Raw genomic sequence first — 26,292 nt, 5'->3', positions numbered from 1 at the left:
ACAACTTTACAAATAATGAATTTTATAATGTGTACAAATGAAGACCCAAAAGTATTTAAACACATTGGAAAACAAAGCAGTCCCAAACTGATTAACATAAATGGATCCTAACAGTATACTTCATTAATATTAACACTGAGCTAAGCTCCACATTTATCAAAAATGTAAAAGGCTTAAGGACCTGAATTCCTTTAATAAGCTATAAAAGATAGTAAAAACTGAAGTGTCAGGTGCTAATAGGGATGGCAAGTTAGACAAAGAAGGGACAGGCTAGGAAATGTAAAGATGAATACTAAAATGGAAAAGATGGTGCATTCTCCAGAAGGTACATTTTGTATACACAATTCCATGCACCAAAATGTACACATAAGCCAAACCCCATGGGAGAAACAGAATCTTGGTCCAATCTCCTGGTTTCAGAGGATATATCGTATAATACATAGAAAACAGATGATCCTTTGGACAAAAAAACGTAAATTTTCACATAGCACTTGAGTTCATTTGGTGAATTTTCAGGTGACACTTGAGTTCATTTGGTAAATTGTGCTCATTATTATCTGTATTTAGTGGTCAAAAGTATGGTATTATTCAGGACAGAATGGTGGATTGGTTGCTAACCAGTAAATAGATCCAGAGTCCTGAGTGCAAATCCTGTGCCAAGTTTAAACCATTGTAGGTGTATTGTTTTCATATTCTCCTAGAATCTGTGTGGATTACCCTGCAGGTATTCCAGATGTCCTTCAACATCCTAAAAATAGGCAGGATAAGCTAATTAACAGTTCTTAAGTGTGTGTACATATGATTGCTTGATACCCCAGGATAGGCTACAGACCCCCTTAAATTTCTAAATTCTAAATCTAAATTTCAGTGGGCTTGAAAATTTTATGCTGCAAAATGTTAAATTGACTCAGTAATTCTGGCAGATGCCATTAATGACAAACAAGGTAGAAAACGGACTTTTCCACCCACATACAGGCTATATGAATACATATGTTTGGATTTCACTTAGCTTCTGTTAAGTGCTGAACCCTTCATCAAAATTAGGAAACTGTCTAGATAATGTGATGATTCATGGCCTAACATGGAAAATAAATATGTTAAAAGTGTATGCAATGACGCAAGCTCTATGACAGATGACAAGATTCACAGCTAAACCACAGGAAATGAAGAGGTGGGAAAGATAAGATGAAACATCTGGAATTTATGCTTGACATTAGATGAAGGGAAGCTGAAATGCAAGTGTCCTATCCACACTACCACTTTATCCATTTCCCTGCTCTCGTAAGTCAAGAATTTGTACTTTTTGCTTATGATTGGAATTCATAATTGTGGTAACTCCTTGCTGGGTGTGAACCATGAATGTTACTACTTTTCTTCCTTGGTTCAGTGTGGTTTAACAAATATATATTTAATCCTACATTAATAATGTTGATGGCTTGTTGAATAACTGGATTCAGACCTCAGAAAGCATCTACAATAAAAGGGGCCTGGGAAACTGATATTCAGAGACATTGCTTCAAGAGTCTGTATTCTTACAGGAGATAGTACCAGTGGTGGTATTTAATAATGTTATAAAGATGATGCAAAGTTGATTCTTTCAACATTAATTTAAAATTGCTACAAATCATAATGGTGTTTTGTTATCAAAGCCTACAATTGCAACTTCCTAATCATAAAACAGTAAAAGTTGCAAACATCAGCAGTTTTCTTTCTACCATATTCTGAGCAGTGACTTGGCATGCACTAAAAAAATCATGTTTCACTCTGTTTCATTGTGGCCTATCTCTATCTCAGGTAATAATGATATACAGTTGTACAATAGTGTTGTCTTTTTCAAAAATGAAAGGTTTTGCTTTGATAAAAATGTAGTGCCATTAATTCATTTCAGAGTTATTGTGACATGTGCACAATGCCATAAAATTTATATCCGCAAATTTAACCAACAAACTGCCACTGTCCTTGACTGGCGGCCCAAACAGTTGTTGGTTATGTATAATTGAACATCACAAAATTATTGGTGGTGGTAAGTGAAATAAGAAAATATACCTATAGACAAAAGCTGTAATCCAGCAAGGCAGTTACATTTTTATCTAACAGTTGTTATTATTGTGAAGAAAACACTGAACTTGTGTTCTTAGACAAGATTCTACTTTAGCCTACACAAAACTTTGTGTGTGCTGGTAAAGGTGTCCTACTATCAGCCCCAGCACACTACTGCTGCTTTATGGCAGTTGTAGTCCATGTATCAGTACTAGTTTTTGGGTTGCCTTCTCCTTTACAACTGCTCTATTCATACGCTTATATCTTAAGTTGGCCAAAGTTTTTTGAAGATTGGCTCAGACATTTTTGAGTGGTTGATGAACAAACAATGGTTTTATGATTTCATATAGCTTACAGTGAAAACATGGATGAACTGCGAAATATGACTTGGCTTGTGAGAAGGGAATGTGATTGTGTAGAAAGGAAACGCTTTACAAAACCATTATATATACCAAAGTATGTGGCCACATTTTCTGGGAGAGCTACTACTTAAAGCAGCTCAACTACAAATCAAAAGAGCATGATAGGAAATGGTGCAAGAGATTCTTGTGAGTTTATCTGAATATAATCATTAAAGTCGGCTGAAGGTCAAGAAGTTATTGATGGCTAACAATAAAACAGATATATTAGTGAAACAAGGATGAAACAAAAATAGAAAAGCCAAATATGGAGCTAAGAGGCCACAAATGAAAAGAGAAATTAAAGGCTAAAAGAAGTTATAAAATAGCTAAGCCAAGCTGTAGTTTGATGCATTTACTCCATCCATCATCACATTCTAGGATGGAAGTTAAAAGCAAGAAAATACTGTAGTGCTTGTCAAAGAATCAAGGGTATATAATTAATAAAGAAGGTATCAGATGAATAAGATGTACCTTCTGCTAAAAGCAGTGAACTGACCATGTAGTGACAAGGAATAGATTGTAACTTAATAATAACTGTAGTGTATTATTTGCATCAGCTTGTATAATTTTCTTCATGATCTTTTTATTTATAGTTTAACCAGAAAACCTCCCAAAAATGTAGAAGGAGAAATCAACTTTGGTATGTAATGGTTTTGTAAGGCTTCTCCTTTCTAGATGCATTTAAAAGATAAAAATAATAATAATAATAATAATAATAATAATAATAATAATAATAATAATAATACATGCACAGCTACAATCAGAAGACAAACATTATACATCAATAACTGACATGACAACGCAAACTCAAAGACACATGAAAACCATATTTTAAGTACACCTACACCACAGTACCAGAAAATTCTACACGCAAACTATACTGTGACAGAACTATACTGTCAGACAAAACTATCCACCATAATAGACAAGACAGACATACAAATTAAAACTACATATATCCATGACACACAACTTACAAAATACATACACAAATAAAATGCATAAGTGCACAGAATTGAAAGAAGAAATATGTCGCTTGTGGAGAATGGACAAGGTGGTCATTGTACCGATTGTTGTATCCACCACTGCTGTCATCCCATATATACTACTTTACATATAAACCAATACACATACATAAAAGTACTGAAAGCTGCTATTTTTAAAATCATTTTACATAGTGAGGAAATTCCTTAACACAAACACAATCCCCTAAAATATATGCACATATACACACCACATAAAACTGCCCTATATCATGGTCTAGGCCTGGTATAGGCATTAATAATAATAATAATAATATATTTAATAATAATAATTTAAAAATAATTAATGCTGAGGCTTGAGCCAATATTGTTGGGAAAAAATTGCATTCTTTCTATTGTTCTGCACAAATTTGCTCTTTACAACTGATATGGTAATAAGAATCAAAGGCAAAAAATACAACAGTATTTATTTATGTAATATTAAAACATTAGAACAATCTACATAAGCAAAGGCCATTCAGCCCAACGAAGCTCACCATTCTTATCCTCTTAATTCTTCTAAAAAAGCATCATGTCAAATTTTGCAAGTCCCTAAAGTCCTAGTGCCTAACCACACTACTTGGTAACTGATTACGTATGCCTATGGTTCTCCGTGTAAAGAAAAACTTCCTAATATTTGTGTGAAATTTACCTTTAACAAGTTTCCAACTGTGTCCCTTTGTTCTAGTTGAACTCCTTTTAAAGTATCAGTCTCAATCCACTGTACTAAATCCATTCATAATGTTAATTACTTCAGTCATATCTCCTCTTAATCTTTTGTTTAAACTAAAAAGGCTTTTAATCTTTCCTCATAATTTATCCCCTGTAGCCCTGCATCCCAGTCACTGTTCTCTGGACATTTTCTAGTGCTGCTATGTCCATTTTGTAGCCCGAAGACCAAAACTGCACACAGTACTCCAGATGAGGTCTCACCAGTACGTTATAAAGCTTGAGCAAAAACTCCTTGGATTTGTACTCTACACATTGTGCTACATAACTTAACATTCTGATAGCCTTAATGACTTCTGAATGCTGACTGGAAGTTGATAATGCAGAGTCCACTACAAACCAAAAAATCCTTTTCATAAGGTGTACTCTTGATTTTCAGACCCATTTGTGTATTTAATTCTAACATTTTATTACCTAATGTGTAATACTTTACCTTTACTTACATTACATTTCATCTGTCACAAATCTGTCCAAGCCTGTATGATGTCCAAGTCCTACTGTAGTTATTCAATGGATTTTAGATTATATGCCAATCCACCTTGCTTGGTACCATCTGCAGACTTAATGAGCTTGTTACTTAAATTTCTATGCAAATCATTTCTATATATTAAAAATAGCAGTAGCCCTAGCACTGACCCCTGTGGAACACCACTCTTAACATCAGCCAACCCTCTGCTTCCTGTGTCTGGGCCAATTCTGCACCCATCAATACAAACACCCTGAACTCCCACTTTTTTTAGTTTGATGCCCAACCTCTTATGTGGCACCTTATGAAATACTTTCCAAAAGTCAAGATAAATAATATTAAATTCTCCACTTAAATAATATGTGCTATATTAATAGAGTCTACAAAAGTATAAGAAATGAGACAGACCATCGTAACTGAGAAGCTTTTTAATAACTTTATAAGTACCTAACACCAAATACATAATCTATAAAGAGGATACAGTATACAGCATCATTGACAGCTTATTACCATTGTAGATCTATAACTGAAAATATGCTTTTGTCACTTTGTCATCCTTTCTTCATAAATCTTAACCATTCAGTATATAATAAAATTCACATGTGTGCACTGCACCTTTAAAATGCTTTGAAAACATTTACTACTGAGAGACCAATGAACCATGACCACCACAGAGTTAAAAGATTGCAGTTGTTTAGAATGTGATCTCCAAACAATAAACTCCATGTTTTCCTTTACCTAATCATTATTAATGGTGCAGAAAACGAATCTTTCTACCTGCTGATCACAGAAGAAAAGCAAAAGTGTTTTGCATTTAAACATGATATGTAGAAATATTTGAAATACAAGCTTTTAATATCAAAATTTTACTGTTCTAATTGGATTTATTAACCATTATAAACTCTGCCCTCTTAATAAATCATAAAATTTAAAAAAATAGTCTGGTAAAAACATCCATCAAATTGTGATGGCTTTAAAACAGAAGTTTAGTAACACAGCAGGAAATCTAGTCCAAAGGAAAGTTCTTCTGTAGAACAAAGATCAGTTACTTCAAGCGTGACTGGAAGAAATCGGACACATCTTCCTTTCCTAATGCAGTATCCTGACAAAATGCAGGCATAAGTAGAGCCACTCAAACATCAAAAATAAGAAGCATCATTACCCCATTTGCACTGTAGCTGCAAACATGCCAATGTATAGAAAGTTCTTTGCCTATAAATATCTCCACTTATGTACTCACCAATTCCAGGTCATGTCAGGCACTGAATCACACAAATAAAAATAACATTTAGCATATTTATATAAAATTTTTAGATTTTAGTTAAATATACCTGCTAAATCATCACAATCAATTTAATATGTTAATTGACACTTTAAATGTTTAATTGAGAATGTAACATTTAAATCCATATTCAGTATATAATATAGGTTTTCTATTTATGCAAGTGGGTTTGGAATGTGATAATCTGTTCTCCCATTGACTCAAATTATGTATATGTGCCAAATGTAAGAAAACAAAATGTCCCTATTTTCTAAACAGAAGTCCATATTGACCTTTACTTCTGATTTACTTAGACAAAGCAAACGCACATTTTGTACTGGTCATTTTCTATTGCAACAGGAGACGCTTTATCACCTTCAAAAATATCACAGACAATACAATTATATTCCATCCATCTTTTCATTACCATTACTTGTTTAAGAGAAATTTCTCTGGGTTTAGTCAAGCTATCTGGTTTCTCCCTAAAATGTTTTCCGCTACTAAAACGTGTTTCTCCTCTGGGATCCTTTGAGGTTAAAACCATTATTTTGGCATTATGTTACACCACCTTCAACCATGACTTTTTGTCCTCCCTATTAGCCTTATCCATTTCCATCTTAGTGCACCAGTTCACCCAATCATTTCCACCTTTCACTCCATATGCCCAAACCAAGCTTCTACTGCCTCATGCCAAGTCATTTCCCTAACTCTGCATGCGTCTTCTTCTTCTTACTCCTTGACATTCCACACATCCATCTGATCATTCTCATCTCTGTCATTCCCAATTTGCTTTGTGTTTCACTTTCATTAGCCATGACTTTCTCCCATGGAGCATGCTAATTCGTACAAAAAATTTTATTATTTTATATTTAAATGCCAGACAGGATTCGTTAAAAGTCAAAATGAGGGAACGCACATGGAATTTCGTCCACCAACCTCTCAGAATGGCTGCGCTCTACATGCCATCTAAGCAGCAGAACCTCCCTACTCTCTCCAAAAACAGCTCTATCGCTGACCTCAAAATTTATGTCAGCACTCTACACCCCTCACCAACTTTTTACTATTAAATATCACCCATGCCACCTGTAGACTATCTTTTACACCATCACATATTTTATGCATGCACTTTCCACATATGGTGCACTGAACTAAGTTTCAACCAACACCTTTACCACCCATGCCATGCAGCCATGCAGCCATGCACCCAACTCTTGACAACTCCTATGCCTTCGCCTGCAACCATCACCTTGGTCTTTCCTGCATTTATCTTCAGGCCTTTCACTTCCAAACTAGCTTTCAATTTTAAAATCTTCTCCTTCATGTCTGCTTGAGGTTTTCGAAAAAAAAAAAAAGATTATCAGCATACTAGAGCTACCATGGTAGTACTTCACATACTTCTCTGGTCACTACCTTCATGACAATTATGAAAATTATGAAAATGTCTTAGAATGAATCCCTGTTGAAGCCAAACTTCACTCAGACCTTTTAACTATCTCCATCTGCTCTCCTGACCATTATTCTTGCTTCCACATACGTTGAAATTACCTCAGACATGAATCTTTGATTCACATCTAACTTTCATAATGCCTGATCACAGATCTATAACCAATCTAAAAATCTTATTTACTACATTTCTTTCAGAAAGAATCCATTAAAGTGAAACAAGGAGAAGGCCTGCAGATCATTACAAGAGAGCACATTTGAGCTGTTAAGATCAAATATCTTACAAGGCTTCATGTAGAACATTTCACAAAACTTGATCCCAGCAACACTAATCTTCTCTTTGTATACTTTAACGGACTTTCAAACACAAGGTTTAAGGAAAAACAGAAGTTAAGATCATTCTCAGACTTGGTTCACACGTTTCTCCAGGATTAAATGATTGACAATAATATCTCCTGATTCACTATCTCTAATGGCTGCTTTCTGCACCTACTCTTTGTATTCATTCTTTTCATTCACACCAACTTTGCCACCACCTTTCCATCTTATTTATGTCACCTGATTTCTCATTTTCAGCCACACAACTGATGAGGGCTACACAGATAAAATGTAGTGCCTCTAACTTTCTCTTTTTTCTTTATTGTGGGAATTACCTTTAGCCTTTTCCTTAAATAATTGCATTTATATACTGTATGTACACTATGTACAATATACAACACTGTGTGTATATAATGAAATCTACACTAATCCATCCATTTTCTAACCTGCTTATCAATATACAGTGGTGTGAAAAACCATTTGCCCCCTTCCTGATTTCTTATTCTTTTGCATGTTTGTCACACAAAATGTTTCTGATCATCAAACACATTTAACCATTAGTCAAATATAACACAAGTAAACACAAAATGCAGTTTTTAAATGATTGTTTTTATTATTTAGGGAGAAAAAAAAATCCAAACCCTGTGTGGCCCTGTGTGAAAAAGTAATTGCCCCCTGAACCTAATAACTGGTTGGGCCACCCTTAGCAGCAATAACTGCAATCAAGCGTTTGCGATAACTTGCAATGAGTCTTTTACAGCGCTCTGGAGGAAATTTTTGCCCACTCATCTTTGCAGAATTGTTGTAATTCAGCTTTATTTGAGGGTTTTCTAGCATGAACCGCCTTTTTAAGGTCATGCCATAGCATCTCAATTGGATTCAGGTCAGGACTTTGACTAGGCCACTCCAAAGTCTTCATTTTGTTTTTCTTCAGCCATTCAAAGGTGGATTTGCTGGTGTGTTTTGGGTCATTGTCCTGCTGCAGCACCCAAGATCGCTTCAGCTTGAGTTGACGAACAGATGGCCGGACATTCTCCTTCAGGATTTTTTGGTAGACAGTAGAATTCATGGTTCCATCTATCACAGCAAGTCTTCCAGGTCCTGAAGCAGCAAAACAACCCCAGACCATCACACTACCACCACCATATTTTACTGTTGGTATGATGTTCTTTTTCTGAAATGCTGTGTTCCTTTTACGCCAGATGTAACGGGACATTTGCCTTCCAAAAAGTTCAAATTTTGTCTCATTAGTCCACAAGATATTTTCCCAAAAGTCTTGGCAATCATTGAGATGTTTCTTAGCAAAATTGAGACGAGCCCTAATGTTCTTTTTGCTTAACAGTGGTTTGCGTCTTGGAAATCTGCCATGCAGGCTGTTTTTGCCCAGTCTCTTTCTTATGGTGGAGTCGTGAACACTGACCTTAATTGAGGCAAGTGAGGCCTGCAGTTCTTTAGACATTGTCCTGGGGTTTTTTGTGACCTCTCGGATGAGTCGTCTCTGCGCTCTTGGGGTAATTTTGGTCGGCCAGCCACTCCTGGGAAGATTCACCACTGTTCCATGTTTTTGCCATTTGTAGATAATGGCTCTCACTGTGGTTCGCTGGAGTACCAAAGCTTTAGAAATGGCTTTATAACCTTTACCAGACTGATAGATCTCAATTACTTCTGTTCTCATTTGTTCCTGAATTTCTTTGGATCTTGGCATGATGTCTAGCTTTTGAGGTGCTTTTGGTCTACATCTCTGTGTCAGGCAGCTCCTATTTAAGTGATTTCTTGATTGAAACAGGTGTGGCAGTAATCAGGCCTGGGGGTGGCTACGGAAATTGAACTCGGGTGTGATACACCACAGTTAGGTTATTTTTAACAAGGGGCAATTACTTTTCACACAGGGCCATGTAGGTTTGGATTTTTTCTCCCTAAATAATAAAAAACATCATTTAAAAACTGCATTTTGTGTTTACTTGTGTTATATTTGACTAATGGTTAAATGTGTTTGATGATCAGAAACATTTTGTGTGACAAACATGCAAAAGAATAAGAAATCAGGAAGGGGGCAAATAGTTTTTCACACCACTGTAATGACACATAATTCTTTAAATAATTTAAAACTAAACTGTTAAAAGTTTTTTTTTAACATATATTCCAATGTGAAAAATAACTTGTTAAACTTGTTTGCTTTAGTAATATCACCATCTATTACAACAAGCAATCTGTATACCTCAACTATTTGTACAAACCTGTAATTCAGTGTAAAGCATTAGGTGACATTGATAAATCACCAGTGCCATTGTTGTCTTGATTTATTTGTCAGCAGCCCCCCTCATCAAAATCAGGGCATTATTTTACACAGCTGGGTGGACATTGTTCCTTAAATAATACATGGTGAACAGTTGCCTTAGTGGAACCGGCAAGGTTTTTTCTGTCTTACTATATACTGAATACATTCTAATTCTTGACATTGATAGAACAATAAATGGAAAAAACAAAAATGTTTCTAATCAACTATGTAAAGGCAAACCTCCAAAGGGGTTTTAAAGTATGAGTCTAATAGTGAATAGTATAACGGAATTCAATTTGCTTGAATATGATACAGTATGAAGTATTTCAAAAAAATAATTAAATTATATTTTGTGTAATAGTTAAGCTTTTCTATATCATAGTGATGATACTACATAAGAAACAATTCTTTCTTAAATTGTTCAAATACTGAAGAACAACACAATGGAAAAAATATTCCTATTGACATAAATAACAAAATAGCTATAAAATGCTAAATACAGCTAAGAGATTGAGTGTTAAAAATATAACATTAAACAAACTTAAAAAGATATAACAGGAAAGCTTCACTTAGCTTTCTCATCTTTGTCTAGTATTTTTTTCATATGTACTGTACATAATATATGCTAAAAGCATTTTTCTGCTTTCATACTAGGTGAACAGATCGCTAACAAAATGGGTCGCTGCAGCATCGGATTGAATTTCTAATTCTGTGCTAAATCAGAATGCACCCCGAGTTGATTTCACACATTTCAAAAAACTGCAACTAAAGTAAAAAGTAACAAGCATCTGCACCTGCACAGTCCATAGAAAAAAAGCATTGACACTTTTCATATATCAACATTTTTCAGATGTGACATTTGTCTTGCTGAGCCGTGATTTACACCGCTATCCAGTGAGTCAACAATTTCACTGTGCTGTCCCACATGTCATTCATGTCACTGGTACTTCACAATTTCAACATTTTTCTTCCTTGACTGAATTAAACTCTGCACATACTATACTTTATCAGACATAAATTAATAGCTAATGCAATAATCAATGTATTTGGCTCAACTCAAGCTATGCCAATTATGTGAGCTATTGATACAAAATATCAAATATTAGTCAAACTGGATTCTCTGTAAATGCTAGCAGACATATCAGCATTTTAAAAGGTATATCTAATTTGCATTAACTTGCCTAATTTTACAGCTGAATATTTTCCAAAATATGTGTTGACAATATATTGATAAATGGGACCTTTCTTAAAGTTTGATGATTTATTCATGTATGTAAGCTAAGAAAAAGTGAGGAAAATACCACCATGTTGGTTACTACTTCCGATGACATTAATGAGCTGATTCACAAAAAGCATCCAATAAAGCATCCAATGGCGTCATTTAAATATAGCTTTCTAAAATAGCGAAACTTTCCCTAAGCAATTAGCAGGGTTTCCCAATGTGCCACAATGAAATACTAAAGCAGTACAAATGCCTGTAAACTGAGTATTATAAACAGCAGCACAGATTCCTCATCATCCTATATAGAATGAAGTATGTTCATCAAAAAAGCAAATCCTTCCCAATTTGTTTGTTTAGAGTTACTGATAATATATAACTAGAGGCTTTTACACATTCTATACAATCAAATTTCTTTAATAAAAAAAATTGTCATATTATGTACTGTTATTATAATCAATCAAACATAATTTGCTAGGTGGCATTATATTTCCATCCATTCATCTATCCTTTTTTTCAAATAATTATTTGGGTCACAAGGAGCATCAGGCACAAAGCTGGAGCCAACCCAGGACAAGGAAACCTTTTCATCTCAGCATGAACTGACACACACACACACACACACACTCAGAGATGCAAATTGTCTCTTACTCCTCTCCCACACCCTTACAGTATTAGGCCAGTTTGGAATTAATGACAAACCCAAACCACATGTTGATGAGAGGAGGGGTAACACCAGATTGTAGAGGGGCAGCGTGCAAGCTCCACACAAACAGTCACTGGATATCTGCAGTACATAAAATATCCTTGTATAATTATGAATTAAAAATAGCAACAGGCAAGTAGACACTGCTTCAGATGTAGAAAAGGCAATTAAAGAAATCAAGTTTAATACAGTAACACAAAGATAAAACATTATCTGCCAGGTTAACAAATAATGACTTCAATTAAAAGTAATTAGAAGATGAACTGTGCTGAATGAAATACAAGTGAAGAGTATTTAGAAATGTGATTTCTTTGAAAGTTGTAGCATACAAGGAATGTTCTAACAGTTGTTTATCTTGATACTAAAATTATGAAGATCAAAGCGATGGTGTTCTGTATAGCCTCATAACCATCATTTTTAAATATGCATTACATGGTGCTGTAGGCAAGAAAACAAGCAATAAAAAAAAATCAAATTAAATGTAACCACTGTTAGTGATAATAATTTCACAAAATTTGTTGGTTTCCAAATCCTATGGGCTGGCTTCTAGGCCTGTCTAGCAAAGCTTAACCTCTAATTACCCACAGTAGTTGTGTAGAGAAGCCTAATTTACTTTAGGGACACACTACATGTGGCACTAATTCATGGAACTGCATATAAATCTGGAAAATTAAAAATAAACGGGGCCAAAAAATAATATTAAAATGGGATGTCAACTTTTCTTTTAAATTGTATTAGATTAGAGGTTGTGGATTTCTATTAACACATCCAAAAATGACATCAGTCTGATACTCCCATCTTCAGTGTAGTATATGAACACTTTTGTCTCTCCTTCTATTCAATTTCAAGTTCTAAACTCTACCTCAACCATAGGTTTTGGAGCTGCAACTCATACTTTTTAATAGAGCAACTATAGGCCACACACTCCAAAGGGAATGGTATCTTTATTCATTTTCAAAAAATGGACACAGCTTCACTTACACAAAAGACTGCAAGGTAAGGAATATTTGTTAATTCAGAATACAGAGATAGTGAGGCAAAGTAAATAACGCCAATTGCTTCGGGGTGGAGGTACATTTTAACTCCCCCAAGACTAGATGCAATTGTGTAGATACTGTATTTTCCAAAATGACTGCCTCAAAAAGAATTTAATGGAATTTCAGCATCTGCCAAGAGCCTGGTACAGTTTTACCGGGCTGAGGCTTGCTACTTCAGAATGAATGCTTCAATCACACTGAGATCTAGGCACAGATGTTTATTTATAGAGGACCATTTGGAAATGGCACTATTTTAAAATCAAAAGGTTTTACAATAAATTACAGATTGCAGCCATACAGAATATTTCCAAAAGCACTTAGTAGTCAAAATAATAATAATAATAATTGTGTTAATACAAAACATTTCATACACTAAATGCAGCTCAAAGTGCTAAAAGAATTTACAATACCAATTACTTTAAAATATATAAAGATGCTTGATTTACTACTTTGGTAATAATAAAACATCTTAAATAAACCAATATGATATACAGAGTACTTTAAATGTTTCTAAAAGAGCATAATTAATGTAAGCCACAAGGCCTTTACTTTTTAACCCACACTTAATGGCTAAAAACTGAAAAATATCAGATTACACAAATATATTAGGAGTACACAGCTATTCACCATTCACAATCAACTTCAAAAATATGCTAGCAATGCTAGTAATTCTTTTTTGCTTTTCTGAATATCCAACCACCCATTTTCAGAACCATACTTTTTCCATGATAGGGTTGGATGGAGCCAGAGCCAACCCCAGAGCACCAGTCTGCTCTGAAGTATATTCAAGCTCAATTCCACATGTCACGCCAGTACAAATGTCGCTAATAATTCCAATAGCATATCAGTGGACTATACGATGATGCCAGAGACCTCAGAAGCAATTCACACCAACATTGTGTTAAAGCATGCCACTTTATGGCCAAGGGCACTACAGTCTAGAACAGAACTGGATTTCAGACACTGGGAAACTGCAGTGAGGTCATTCACTGTGCTATCATGCTCTGGATTTTTCAAAGAATAGGATATAGCAGGTTGGACAATGACTGACTGACTGACTGACTGACTGACTGATTCTTTTAACATGAAATGAATGCAGTTATAAAAATAAGAAAAAGTGGAAGAAGGTATATAATGAAAAATTATTGAGAGTCCAACAAATTATCAAATAGTCTTTAAAAATAACTCTGCATCTTGTCTTAAAATGTACTGAAGGCTTGGAAAAGGCTACATGAGAATCCAACCAGAATTCAAACATGTATAGCACATTAAAGTATAGCTCGCACTGAATCATTATGTGGCCTAAGTGCAATCACTCACTCCTCCCATTTGTATTTTCCAGCATAAACATATTTTGAAGTGAATCCTTGTTTTTCCGACATTGCTTCTGCTAATGGATATTGATCCAGAGACTTTGTTAACTAGTAATGTGCTATGCATGATAAACCTTTCCACAGTTCAAGAAGATGGATAATCATTTTAAATTTAGTAAATGATGATGGGATTTTTTAAACATGCTACTGCTTAATGCTACCATGCATTATCTATAATGGCTGATGAACCAAATTCTAAGAATGTTTGACCCTATATTTTATAAAAAGCTGAACGTGAAGCCACTGTTTCTGGTGTAATCAGCTTCAGATACCCAATGGTAATGAGTATCCTGAAGATGACATTGAGAAGTCCAAGTTTGGGGCTCCCAGAACACACTGTACTGTACAGTACATTTCTGACAGACTACTATGATCTCACTCTTCACAATGAGTAATCAAATTCTGCTGTTCCCCGTGCATTTCAAATAGGTAAAGTCCTTCAGTGCAATCTGATACTTAAAAGGAGGCAATTTGTTCATCCAGGCAAGCAATGCAAAAGTTACGCAGCCAGCATAAAAAAAGAAAGCAAAGCAGAAAGAGAACACGAAATCGAAAATAACACTACGCCTCGGTTAACGTTAAAGAAATGCTGCACAGCTGCGCGTTTTTTTTTTTTTTTTTACTAGACAGAAGTACAGGAGGCATTTATAGGTGACCATATTAAAATGCGGAGCCGTCTACAGTTTATAATATCGTTTGATGTCTTTGGCATGAGCACTCGCCATAAAATGAAATGCGTTTGATATGTTCTATTTTTTCGGTCAGTAAGACACCTCGACGACTGAATATACAGTATACCGTGGCAAACAATCGACTCAATCCCGTCAATAAATCCGGCATTACAGAATTTACAAGGCAGCGGCAAAAGCAGTGCCTTCCAGCGGAGCCGCCTAGTTTTCTGCATTGCAAAAAGCACCAATGTGTAAAATTCTAAATGACAACTTATCAAGGCAGCTCACCGAGCGAGAACCACCACGGATGGGAAAGCAATTCATGAGAAACCGATTTTTGTCAATCGGTGCAGTACAACATAACTCAGTTTGTTGATGTGTTGTTCTGGATAACTAAAAAGTGAAAATAAAAACACTAATGTATACTTAGAGCAGGGAAACGCAAATACAAACACACGCACACATAAGAAGATCTCAATTCTCTGTTCTAATCATTTTCAGAGACACGCAGTAAGAAATCTCCCCTGCCCTTCTCCCTAGTGGCGCTTGGAGGCGCTGTTGTTCTATCACTTACCGGCGCCGTGCTGCTGACGGATGGCCGCGTTACCCGGTCGAGGAGATGCTGAGGAAGATGCAGCTGCCCCTGCCGCTGTCGTGGAGATAGCGACTGGCCCCGCGCCTGCCGGGAGCGGAACTCGGCGTTTATCTTGTCCCGGCTCAGAAGTGGCTCTCCCGGCGGGATTGTTCCTGAGGGGACCGTTGCTCTTGATGTGGGACACGGCTTCAGCCGCCTGCATGTCAGGAGAGAAGCGGGAGGTGACTCGTAACGTCGCCTGGGCTTTGTGTTCCTGAGTCTCGTCGCCATTGTAGTCGGACACCCTGCACTCGTAGACACCTTCGTCCAGCTTTCTTACGTTGGAAAGCCGGAGCCTGTGGGAGATGTCATTGCCTTGCACTCTCACAGTCTGAAAATGAAATAAGGAGATGGTTATTGTTTGAAATTCTTTTTCTCCTGTCTCTAATGCAGTGTACTGTGAAAAGAAATGCAATAAATAAGGGAAAGCTTACCCCCCAGGAAAATGTCCCTTATCTTTGTGGAGTGGCAGTACTGGGAGTTGAATGGCATTGTGAAGATGTCCCATGGGGCATTTGCACAAACTTACTTAATGGACATGACTATTGTGTTTCATTGCAGTCAAGCTAGTGTGCATAAATGACAGGACGGCAGCCTTGCCGAAAGCTTCTCCTTCATTGCTTTTCGTTTTTCTTGTTAATAGCACAACCTTTGCCTGCGTGCGAGTGTATTTTATGTTAAAATGTGTATAATAACGCTGTTACTTCTCAGGCACTGGAATGTAAATCTGGATACACTGGCTAGACTCATTTATAGGGTATTATTTGTGAACATCATATGAAGATATGTATTTTCAGAAAGCAGCATTCTTTGCTTGCCCTCAGGCGTGCCCCCTATATGACTCCAAAGATTCAACTTTTCATTTGTCAATACTTGTCTCTTGAGATTTTAAAATAGGAGACTACTGACAATATGTATGCTCGTGTAAGTATGACTTGAATCTGCCTTATCTATCTGTATACGGATTCCCACCCTTTCATCTAAGTCAATCAAAAAAAGTTCATTTTTAAATCTCATGTTCATTTTTTCGGTCATCCCAAAGCAGTGTATGCTACAGAACGTTAATCTGGGACTCTGAGTTAACCAGACGTTAGTGAGTGTTTGCGTGTGCAAGCGTCCTGCGAAAGAACCGGAATTCCGTCCAGGGTTGGTTCTTTCATTGGCTCCAGTATTGCGTAGAGTAGACGTACTCCGGACCCCGAAGAAACCGAAGTGGAGTAAGCAGGTCTGGCCACTAATGTCTGCCTTAGCACTATATTAACAGCATTGTATAAAATGTGTAAACAATAGACCATTAAAAGCTGAATTGCGTGTTAACTTACTGTATAAGAAAGCATGCTATTAGTGTCAGTAATTTATGTTCTTTAGGAATCTATCTATCTATCTATCTATCTATCTATATATATATATATATATATATATATATATATATATATATATATATATATATATATATATATCGATCTAGATAAATAAATATAAGACATTAATTAATTAAATGCACATAGGATCTAAAACGTAAAAGTCATAAACAATAATTGCATATTTACTTTTTTCCAAACTGCAGATTTGTTAATTTCATACTCAGAATTCCTAAATTATTCATTTAGATATTTTAAGTCTTTAGTATTTTCGGTTTAGTGTAAATGTATTTTATACTTACACTTATTTTAGTTGCGTCTCTGGGAGTGACCTGAAATTGCAAGAAGTAGAAAAAATGCAGTGAGTTCAATGCATTCCTATGTATTTGTATTAGTCTATCCTAAAATCGGATATAACAACACTTGTAAGCTATCGTGTGCTTTGACCAGCCTTCAGCTAGAAAACAAAGTCTTAAAAAAAACCCACAGACACAATAGCTCACAACATTTTGTATTACTTTGTATTCCAATAAATATATATTTTATTTCCTTTCTTCCTTTCTCATTTATTTTAAATCGTCTTGTCCCAATGGAATTTAGCCCCTCCCGTTTTATGGTCATGAAATTGGGGAGTTCTCTTTCAAATGCTTTCTGAGCAATGCAAGCTTTTGCACCCTAACACATTCATTCTACTAAGCCACCGCCCCCCACCCCCACACTAATCCATATTGTGTCACATTTTTAGAGTATTAAATTATTTAGACATAAATAGTAAAGTGATGTATATGGCATAATTCAGTCTCAAATTTAGTGTTTGCTTTTGGAATACAAAAACAAGCGGAGTGAAATCTATGCACAAATATTCAGGTTGTTTTTTATTTTGAAAAGACATCAAGCAACATATTCCCAGTACAAATATTTCGTCATTTGTTCTTTTTATCAACTGCACATTCATCAGAAATGTCGAATTTGACTTAATGCATGCATTTAAACATTTTGCTTATAAATACCTAGAATAGCTTCCAAAATAAATCCTTTAATAAATCTAGACGGGTCACACATGGTCCCTTTTCACCTCAGAGAAACTGCACTTTACTACCATCTGTCAGAATTTTTCGCTGGCGCTTTGCTCAGAATGCTGTATGTGCCAGCTTATTGGTAAACAGTTTTTGCATTTTTTCCCTTTTGGTCATATTCTATGGTTATCTCTCATTTCTAGATCTTAATTAAGGATGGAACACAAACTATTTGAGACTCTATGACATCCCCTTTTTCTGCTGGCTCTTTTTAATTATTGACTTTCCACAGATCATTTATTACCTTAGCTCTGTTTGCGGGGGCACTAATTGCTAATTCATGCGCAAGTTCCCTTGCTGCAGGTTCCTTAAGATACCACCACTGTATCTCCAAGGAGTAAGATGTGGATCCGCTGGCCCGAAAAGCGCAAGGCATCTCAATATCATCTCCCTCTCTGACAGTCACATCTTTGGGGACTTCAGTAAATGTCGCTGACAGAAAAGAGAGAATAGTGAGGCAGTGGTTAACAGGAGAGATTAACAGACAAGATGAGTCGTTGCTTTCCCTCTATAATCTGATCATGCTTCCCTCAAAGAGCTGTTTATTATTACCATTTATATTATTAATAATACGATTACATACACAACCGCAGCATTAATCCAACAAATGTTATTATAAAGATAACGTTTGCGTAATATTGTTAATAACTATTACAATGCATCATCTAAATCAATCACTAGATATCAGAACAGGACAACTATCTTATATCTTGATGTCTCCCGTAGTAACGCCCCATTCAAATTAGAAAACCTCATTAAACTTTACATTATTTAAATAATAAAACAAAATGCACCGAGTTTAGACGAGAAAGATCTAATTGTGGTACGTGTTGTCATTTTAAACTACGTGATATTCACATAATGATGGAAGGAGCTTATTCAGTTATATAAAATTCACAAGAAAACTATTCATTTGACTAGATCAACTGGACTAATGGTACGTCGTTAGGAAGAATTTTTTTTAATCCACAGACCAGATTAATGCGTCCCGTTTCTAATAAGTTTTAACTAAGCTGAATGATGACAGAAAAAAAAACCAGCCAGGACGACTGATTTATATGTTAGGGTAGCTTATACAAACAATCACAATGAAGAGTATAAAATAATCATAAACTTCATTATATTTAAAACATTTTCCAGTGAAACTGCATTTAATAAATTGATTTATTTCTTTACCTTGGCAATTTAACTCATTTTATTTTATAATATTAGCGCCACATCGCTCTCTCGAAATCCAAATCTCTCAGACTGCGCTGCACAGTTATGCAGACATAAACAGGTATTGTTTTGTTGAATAATATGCCCTCATATCTTTTCAACAATAAATCTACGAAGAGTTGTTGATAACATTCTAGGGAAACGTTACTGACAACAGCAAATAATCCAACAATCCTCTTTTTTTGGCGTGCGCTTTAGATCCAATGCAACGATGGAATTAATTATATGCACAAACGGACAAAACACTATCTTGGGAAAAACGCTAGATTATTATTCAGATCAAAAATGCACACATTTGAATGAAAAGGCACAGGAAATCAATAATTCAATTACTTACCATTTACGTACAGTAGCAGGGGCGCATTTAGCATCAGGTAATAAAGGACGCCGTATAGTCCCCGATTTTCCATTTCATAAATACAAGATTTTATAATAAATAGCAAGCAACGATTTTCATCTGATCTCTTTTGCTTACAATAGCTGAATCCCCATTGCAAACAGACCCCCAAAAAGTCTATGGATTGTTTTCCTCTCCAGTTTTAGAGCTTCCAAAAATCCAGTGGTGTACTCCCCAGCCTCAGACAGACACAAATGACAATAATAAACACGCGCGCACATATAAACAGTGATAATAACAATAATATTAATAACAGCAATAAGATCCAGGGGAACTCCTTGTATTGAACAAGTGCGTTAGTGTCCACTGCGCTCCCTTCTCTGTTTATTCCTTTCAGCCCACTGAAGCTTTATTTCCCGATGTGCTTTAACTCAGCGCAAAACTTGCTCCCTGTAATACTGAGGAAAGTCGCTTTCCAGAGAATGGGAAGATTTCCTGCGCTTCTCTCCAAAACCCCCATCACCAAACCATCCTAGTCTCCGATCCAAGAGAAAAAGACTCAATGAGGGAGCGAAGTTCCCTCGGATTGCACTAAACCCGGAGATCAATCGATAGTCCCGCAGCTTGTGTTACCAGATCCCTCTGGTTTGTATTAAAGTGCATAACAGTCGGGAGGCGCTTTGGGCATCTCCGGAGTCGCACGCGCGGGGCGGTGAGCGTGCGCGGGATGTCTCGCGGATGCGGCGGCGCGCGCGCCCTCGCGCACGCGGCGCCAATGACAGGAGGACGGGATCTGAACATCAAGCATTTCTACGCCAAAATCAACACTCAGCCTGGCCTATGAGAGGGGAATTTCATAAACTGACGTCCACATGGAGAGAAGCAGTCTTTCCAACCCCCGAAATTCGCGAATTTTTATAACCAATATTAATCAGTAGCATTTTAAAGCGGTTGCACTCCTTCTCTGCACCAGTCCGTTTCCACACACCTAAAGGATCAAGTGTTGCCTTCAGTTCTGTTGTATGTTTCATAAAAACTGCTGTTATGCATTAGCTCCGGCGCTGGCAAAATGTGACAAATACATCGTCTTCTTCAGAAGACTATATATATATATATATTATATATATAGTCCTTTTACTCTTAACCCGCGTTTCCTATTATTTTCTCCATAAGTCTGCTCCTTGTAATTCACTTGCTTGTATATTGGATAGCTACAGCCTTTCCTCACACAGTAAGCAAACAGTTCTGAAATGCTGTTTCCATATTGTTATATTTTCAACTTATCTGGAATGCATTCTTTGCTTTATTTGCACTTTTTGTTTTATACATTTTAAACTATTTTTGATGATGTTTGTCTTCAGTGAACCGCCCAGGTTGTGTAAATGTGTTTCTATGTGCTCTGTAGTGAATGAGCAATTAATTTCTGCAGTTTTCAAGCAGTGTACTCTAGTAGGATATGCTCTGGTAACCTGAAGACCTTGAAAGGAATAATAAAGTTAAGTAAAACTGACTGATCAATGCCTTTTTCTATAAAATTTAATTTGGAATGATGCTTAAATATTTTGCTTGCATGCATCTAAAATACTGTTATCATGCAATATTTAAAGATGAAATGATGGGACTTTTAAACAGATACACCCCCGTTCAATCTAAACCTTTATACTGAAGGGTGGCATGACATCACAAATGCCTGGATCACACACCATGAGTAAGGGATAATTTGCTTGGTTTCCCCTTAATCTCTTTAGTTTTCTGACCCTTGGACATTTATCAGGCATATTTCCTGGTTTCCTGATCTCCTCAATCTAAGGCAGTCTGTAAATATGCCTTTATAGCACCTTCATGTTTTCATTGACAAGTCCAGATGAAGTATTCCAACCTTCTGCAGGGTTCTTAACATTTTCCAGTGCTATATATGAAAATTATTTGTGGGAACTGACTTTGAACAATGAAACCAGCATACCTTTTCCCTGGCCTGAGAAATGCTGACATGGGAAGTATATGCTGAAGATGCTAGTTTACGCAGGTCAAGTGGCTGGGATAACTTTACTTTAGTCATATTCCTGTCTCCTACTCATTGGTGGTCTTCTTCTCAGTGGGTTCTGATTATATTTTTGAAACACCCTGTTAAATGATGGGCATACCATGACAGATTAAATACATACATTTTGAGAAGTGTATTCAAGGTTTATATATGTTGTACTAAGCAAGCATATTGGCTGTATGTTATTACATTAATCCTCAATGAATACCAGTGTTGTTACAATATTTGATCTGTGAGAAGAACAAATCGCCCCGATGCTTGAAATTGATCTAATTAAGTAATGTTTTACAATGCTTTTGCAACTACAAACACTCTGGGGTTACATTAGATGTATTTCATTAGATGCACTTTTTGAAAATTACTGTCATATTAGAGCTGTGAATGGCTTTTTTAACCTTAATTCAATTAAGCTTTGCCAGGGGTAGGTGTTGAGGTGATACCAGTTACTCATCCACCAATCATATCTCATATTTTGCATATTTTCATATTATCTTCTAGGCACAGAAACAGTGTCAACATTTTTCTCTTTTTAAATTATTTTTGTGAAAAACTGCAATTAGGTTGTCTGATGGTAGAAAGTAGGTTAACATGAATTGAAAAAAGTTCCCTTTATATTGCATGTAAGTTGGCATTTTCTTTTAGATTTTCTGTGTATTTTTTTAACCCTTGACCAAATGAATTTCTCATTCTTGGATAATAAAGTTGACCATTACCTTGTATTAACACCTTTATGTATGACTACTCACTAATTCAGGAATCAGTGGAACTCATTATGGAAAGATGCTGAGCTGCAGCATTATTGAACTCTAAAGTTAAGGATGCAACACCTTTTTCCATATCCTCTGGGGTGTTCTTTCTTAATTAAGGTGGAATGGGTACCATCTGCGGCAGCTGATATATGGTGGTAAAATTATATGTAATGAAATTTAAAGTTTTTAAATCCAAAATTATGCATTAAAGGGTTGCTATGTGTTCTTGAGTCTATGTATTTGTTCATTTAAATAAATGTTACAAAACACTTCATTAAGACAATATGAAGAAATATCCAGATATTCAGATCAGAGCAGGTAGTGTAAGTTAGCAGTGTGTTTCTGCCAGAATTGAAAACAGAACACACTGATCTGCACTGGTCTAAAGGTTAAACGGCCTTGCAAAACATATTGTTAGGAGAATGACAATGACAAGCTTGCCGCTTTTCTCAATGATGTCAGTGCCTTGAAATCAGCACACTATTCGCAACTGAATACCAATTACATGGGATTGAATCTTATGGAAGGAACCCCATTTAAAAAGCTGGAGTCTTTTGTATTGAATGTTGACTGAAACATAACATCACAAAATAGGGTTTTCAAACCTGCTTAATATAATTGAGGGTCAAGGGGGCAGCACTAGGCACAAAGCAGGAAAGAGCCCTAGACAGGGCATCAGTCAGTTCTTGGCTACAACAACTGCTTGTAATATCTTTAGAAAATGAGTTCATTTTTTTATTATTTCAGTGGTCATTTCATAGAAATAAGCTAAACTTCCAAATGAGCAAAGCTACTGTTGTCCTTACCCATTTGTCCTCCCTCAGATATGTAATCTGTTATCAGGTGCCACTATATTTGCTCCATATCTGTGTCTTAATAGTTTGAATGATCCTGTTACTTCTTTCAAGAATATAGCTACAGTAGAAAGACCTGAAACTAATCATCCTGCTACTTGAAAAATTGAATTGACATGTTCTTATAACTGCATAGTTATCTTTTCCATGCCCCACCTTTGATGTTCTCCCCCAGTGCCTATCCATGAAGCTGATTCTGAGCCAGCACTTAATTTCATCCGCAAAGTTGTTTTCTTCCGTTCTGTAGTCAGAATTTGTTTGTTACTTTTTGTTAGGGATTTTCATAGTAGCATGTTCCAAGGCTTGAGAAAAAAATAGTAAATAATAGAAATGAAATGGATAGAAAACTCCCAGCTGTGATTACAAGTTGCACCAGTCTTGCAGAAAGTAAAACTGACACCAGCTCAGGTAGCCCTTTGATGGATAGGACAGACGTTTGCTGCTTAAGTCTATGTTTAATTCCTCTTGTAATACTTTATATTATATTTACAAATATATGCATTGTATGCATGTTTTACATTCCGATATATACAGTACATCAGAAGGCATACCTACAGTATGTCACCAGAAGCAAGACAGGATCCAGTTCTGAATGGAATGCTAATCCATCACAGGAAACATACCAGTCCTCACTTACACCAGGCCAATTTAAATATGCCTATTAATTTAACCCACAAATCAATCTATCTATCCATCTATTCTTATGTTATGATAGATCTATCTATCTATCTATCTATCTATCTATCTATCTATCTATCTATCTATCTATCTATCTATCTATCTATCTATCTATCTATCTATCTATCTATCTATCTATCTATCTATCTATCTATCATAACAGAATCTATCTATCTATCGTAACAAAAGTATTCTTAAAACTGCTTTCTCCAAATCAGGGTCTTCAGGAGTTGTAGCCTTTCTCAATAGGGTTCAAGCTTAAGGCAGGGACTGAGTGGTACGCTAATCCTTTTCATGGCTCACTCATGCACCCAGCCATGGGGGGCATTTCAGAAGGACTAATTAACACGCCTGTCTTTGCAATGTGGAAGGGAAATCAGAGCACCAGGAGATAAACACCAAGCGGTTACTGGGAAAACATGTAAACTTTACAAAGACAGGTACAGGATTTAAACCTAGGAGATTGGACCCATGCAGTAGCAATGCTAACTTTTGCTCCATGCACCTTTTTATTTCAGGAGATTAAATATTAGTGTAAGTAGAATCCTGTTGGCACTAAAGGAAGAGAAAAATAGAAATGACATTAACACTCCCAAAGCCTTACTTCTTTATACATGGTCCATTTTTTAAAGTATGTGGTTGATAGCTACAAGGAGGAAAATGCTGCTTTTTGAATTTTGATTCAATACAGTAAATTAATTTACAGGCTTAACTGTATTGTTACTAATTAAATTTCTCCAAGAAGCCTGCAAGAGTGATATGGGAATGATCGGTGATTAATTATTTAGCTAGTGTACAGTGTAGGTACTGTATGATGAAGGACTAATAATAGGCTGGGGATTGTTATGTCTTCTTTCTTTTGATGCCTCAGCAGTGTACTGAGAGAGGAAGTAAGTCCAGACAGTGACACAAAAGCACTGGCCAAATACATATGTACTAAGTGTTGAAGTCAAATTTAAGAGAAGAAATTTAGGAGACAGCAATAGCAGCTATATATTACCACATTCCCATAGCTTATGTTTAGTTCAGAGGCTGGTGAGCATGCAAAGTTTAGACAGGGATGAAAAATCTGTTTAGTAGAAAATAACTTTTTCTTTTGTATTTGTTAAATTGAAATTTCCCTCATGTCGACAACTCTGCTGATTAGAGGCTTACTATGTTGTTGAGGTCTCTTGAGTATTATTTCCCTGATAGTTGTACAAAGAAAAATGAGGCAAGCTTTGGAGTGATTTTAAAGGTCATCATAAGTTTAAGAGGCAAGACTTGCTATATACCAGTAGGTGGAAAGAGCATTACTGAAGCAAACAGTTCAAAAACAGGAAAGATATTTACTGTGGTGTTCTAAACCAAAAATGTATCTTTACAGAATATGCAACATTAGAAATGTTAAAATAACATTTGCAGGATACATATATAGGCTGAGAGCAGGTTGAAATAGTTGTGGAAAACAGAGTTAGAGGTGCTAGATCACTTTTATGTTTCACGTACAGCTTTATGCTTGTCAATATAATCCATGTGATTCTGAAAAAATCTTAAATCTAATGAAAAGCACTAAAATGTTTTGTGATCTTTTTACTTTTCATGTTAATGCAATGAAAAAGAAACTAACGTCTGTTAGGTTTCTCTGATCTCTTTCTTTATTTGTGCATATTATTTACACCTGACACTGGATGGGTATGCATAGACTGCAGATATCTGGAAGTTACTATAAGCTGTATAACACTGAACCTGAATCCAGAAGTACTCATACATGGTGCCTCTTGTATAATGTATTTTTCATATGATTGGGGCCAGCATTTACATTTATATTTATTCACTTAACAGACTTTTTAATCCATAGTGACATACCAAAGAGAGGTCAGCATAACTGAGTAAACATCATCCTAGGGACAGTTTTAAAACAAGTGCAAGTTTGCAAAATTGATCATCATATGAGGATTAGTTAATTTTTCTTTAGTTACAAGAAATTACAAAAGACATTATAAATTAGGCTAACATTCACAGAACAGAAGAGTCTTCAAATATTTCTTAAAAACAATGAGGTAGTCAGAAGTTTAGATGGAGGTGGTCAGCTAGTTCCACCAACTAGTAGCTACACATGATATAAATCTGGATTGAGATTTGATTCCACAAAGACGTGACATCACAAGATGCCTTTCATTCAGAGAATTGAGGACCTTAGAACTGTGTTTGAGTCTAGATTGGATTTGGTGCCACACAGACAAAAAGCATAGCACCTCATGAGTGCTTTCATATAAATAGGTGTAGACAAGCAATAAGGATAAGAGCTTAATACATGCTGCTAGAGGAAGCCAGTGCAGTGACATGCAAAGAGGACCAAGTACAGTGTTTGACACCTGTGCTGCACTGCATGACA

At 36.0% G+C, this 26,292-nt stretch overlaps 1 protein-coding gene across 1 annotated transcript in view; it reads right to left on the bottom strand.

The window, feature by feature from the left end:
* Window positions 1–20,387, bottom strand: part of vstm2b (V-set and transmembrane domain containing 2B) — an 87,268-nt gene extending 66,881 nt beyond the window's left edge. The window contains exons 1-4 of the mRNA XM_039763148.1: window positions 19,591–20,387; window positions 18,280–18,467; window positions 17,262–17,291; window positions 15,539–15,929 (exon numbers count right to left, since the gene is read on the bottom strand). Coding sequence (XP_039619082.1) covers window positions 15,539–15,929; window positions 17,262–17,291; window positions 18,280–18,467; window positions 19,591–19,663 — 682 coding nt within the window. The 5' untranslated portion in view covers window positions 19,664–20,387. The remainder of the gene's footprint in view (window positions 1–15,538; window positions 15,930–17,261; window positions 17,292–18,279; window positions 18,468–19,590) is intronic.
* Between the last annotated feature and the right edge of the window lie 5,905 nt (window positions 20,388–26,292).

Source organism: Polypterus senegalus, chromosome 9, assembly GCF_016835505.1.
Source record: "Polypterus senegalus isolate Bchr_013 chromosome 9, ASM1683550v1, whole genome shotgun sequence".
Classification (NCBI taxonomy): Eukaryota; Metazoa; Chordata; class Cladistia; order Polypteriformes; family Polypteridae; genus Polypterus; species Polypterus senegalus.
Note: the sequence above shows the minus strand (reverse complement) of the source record. Positions and strands in the feature narration are given on the sequence as shown.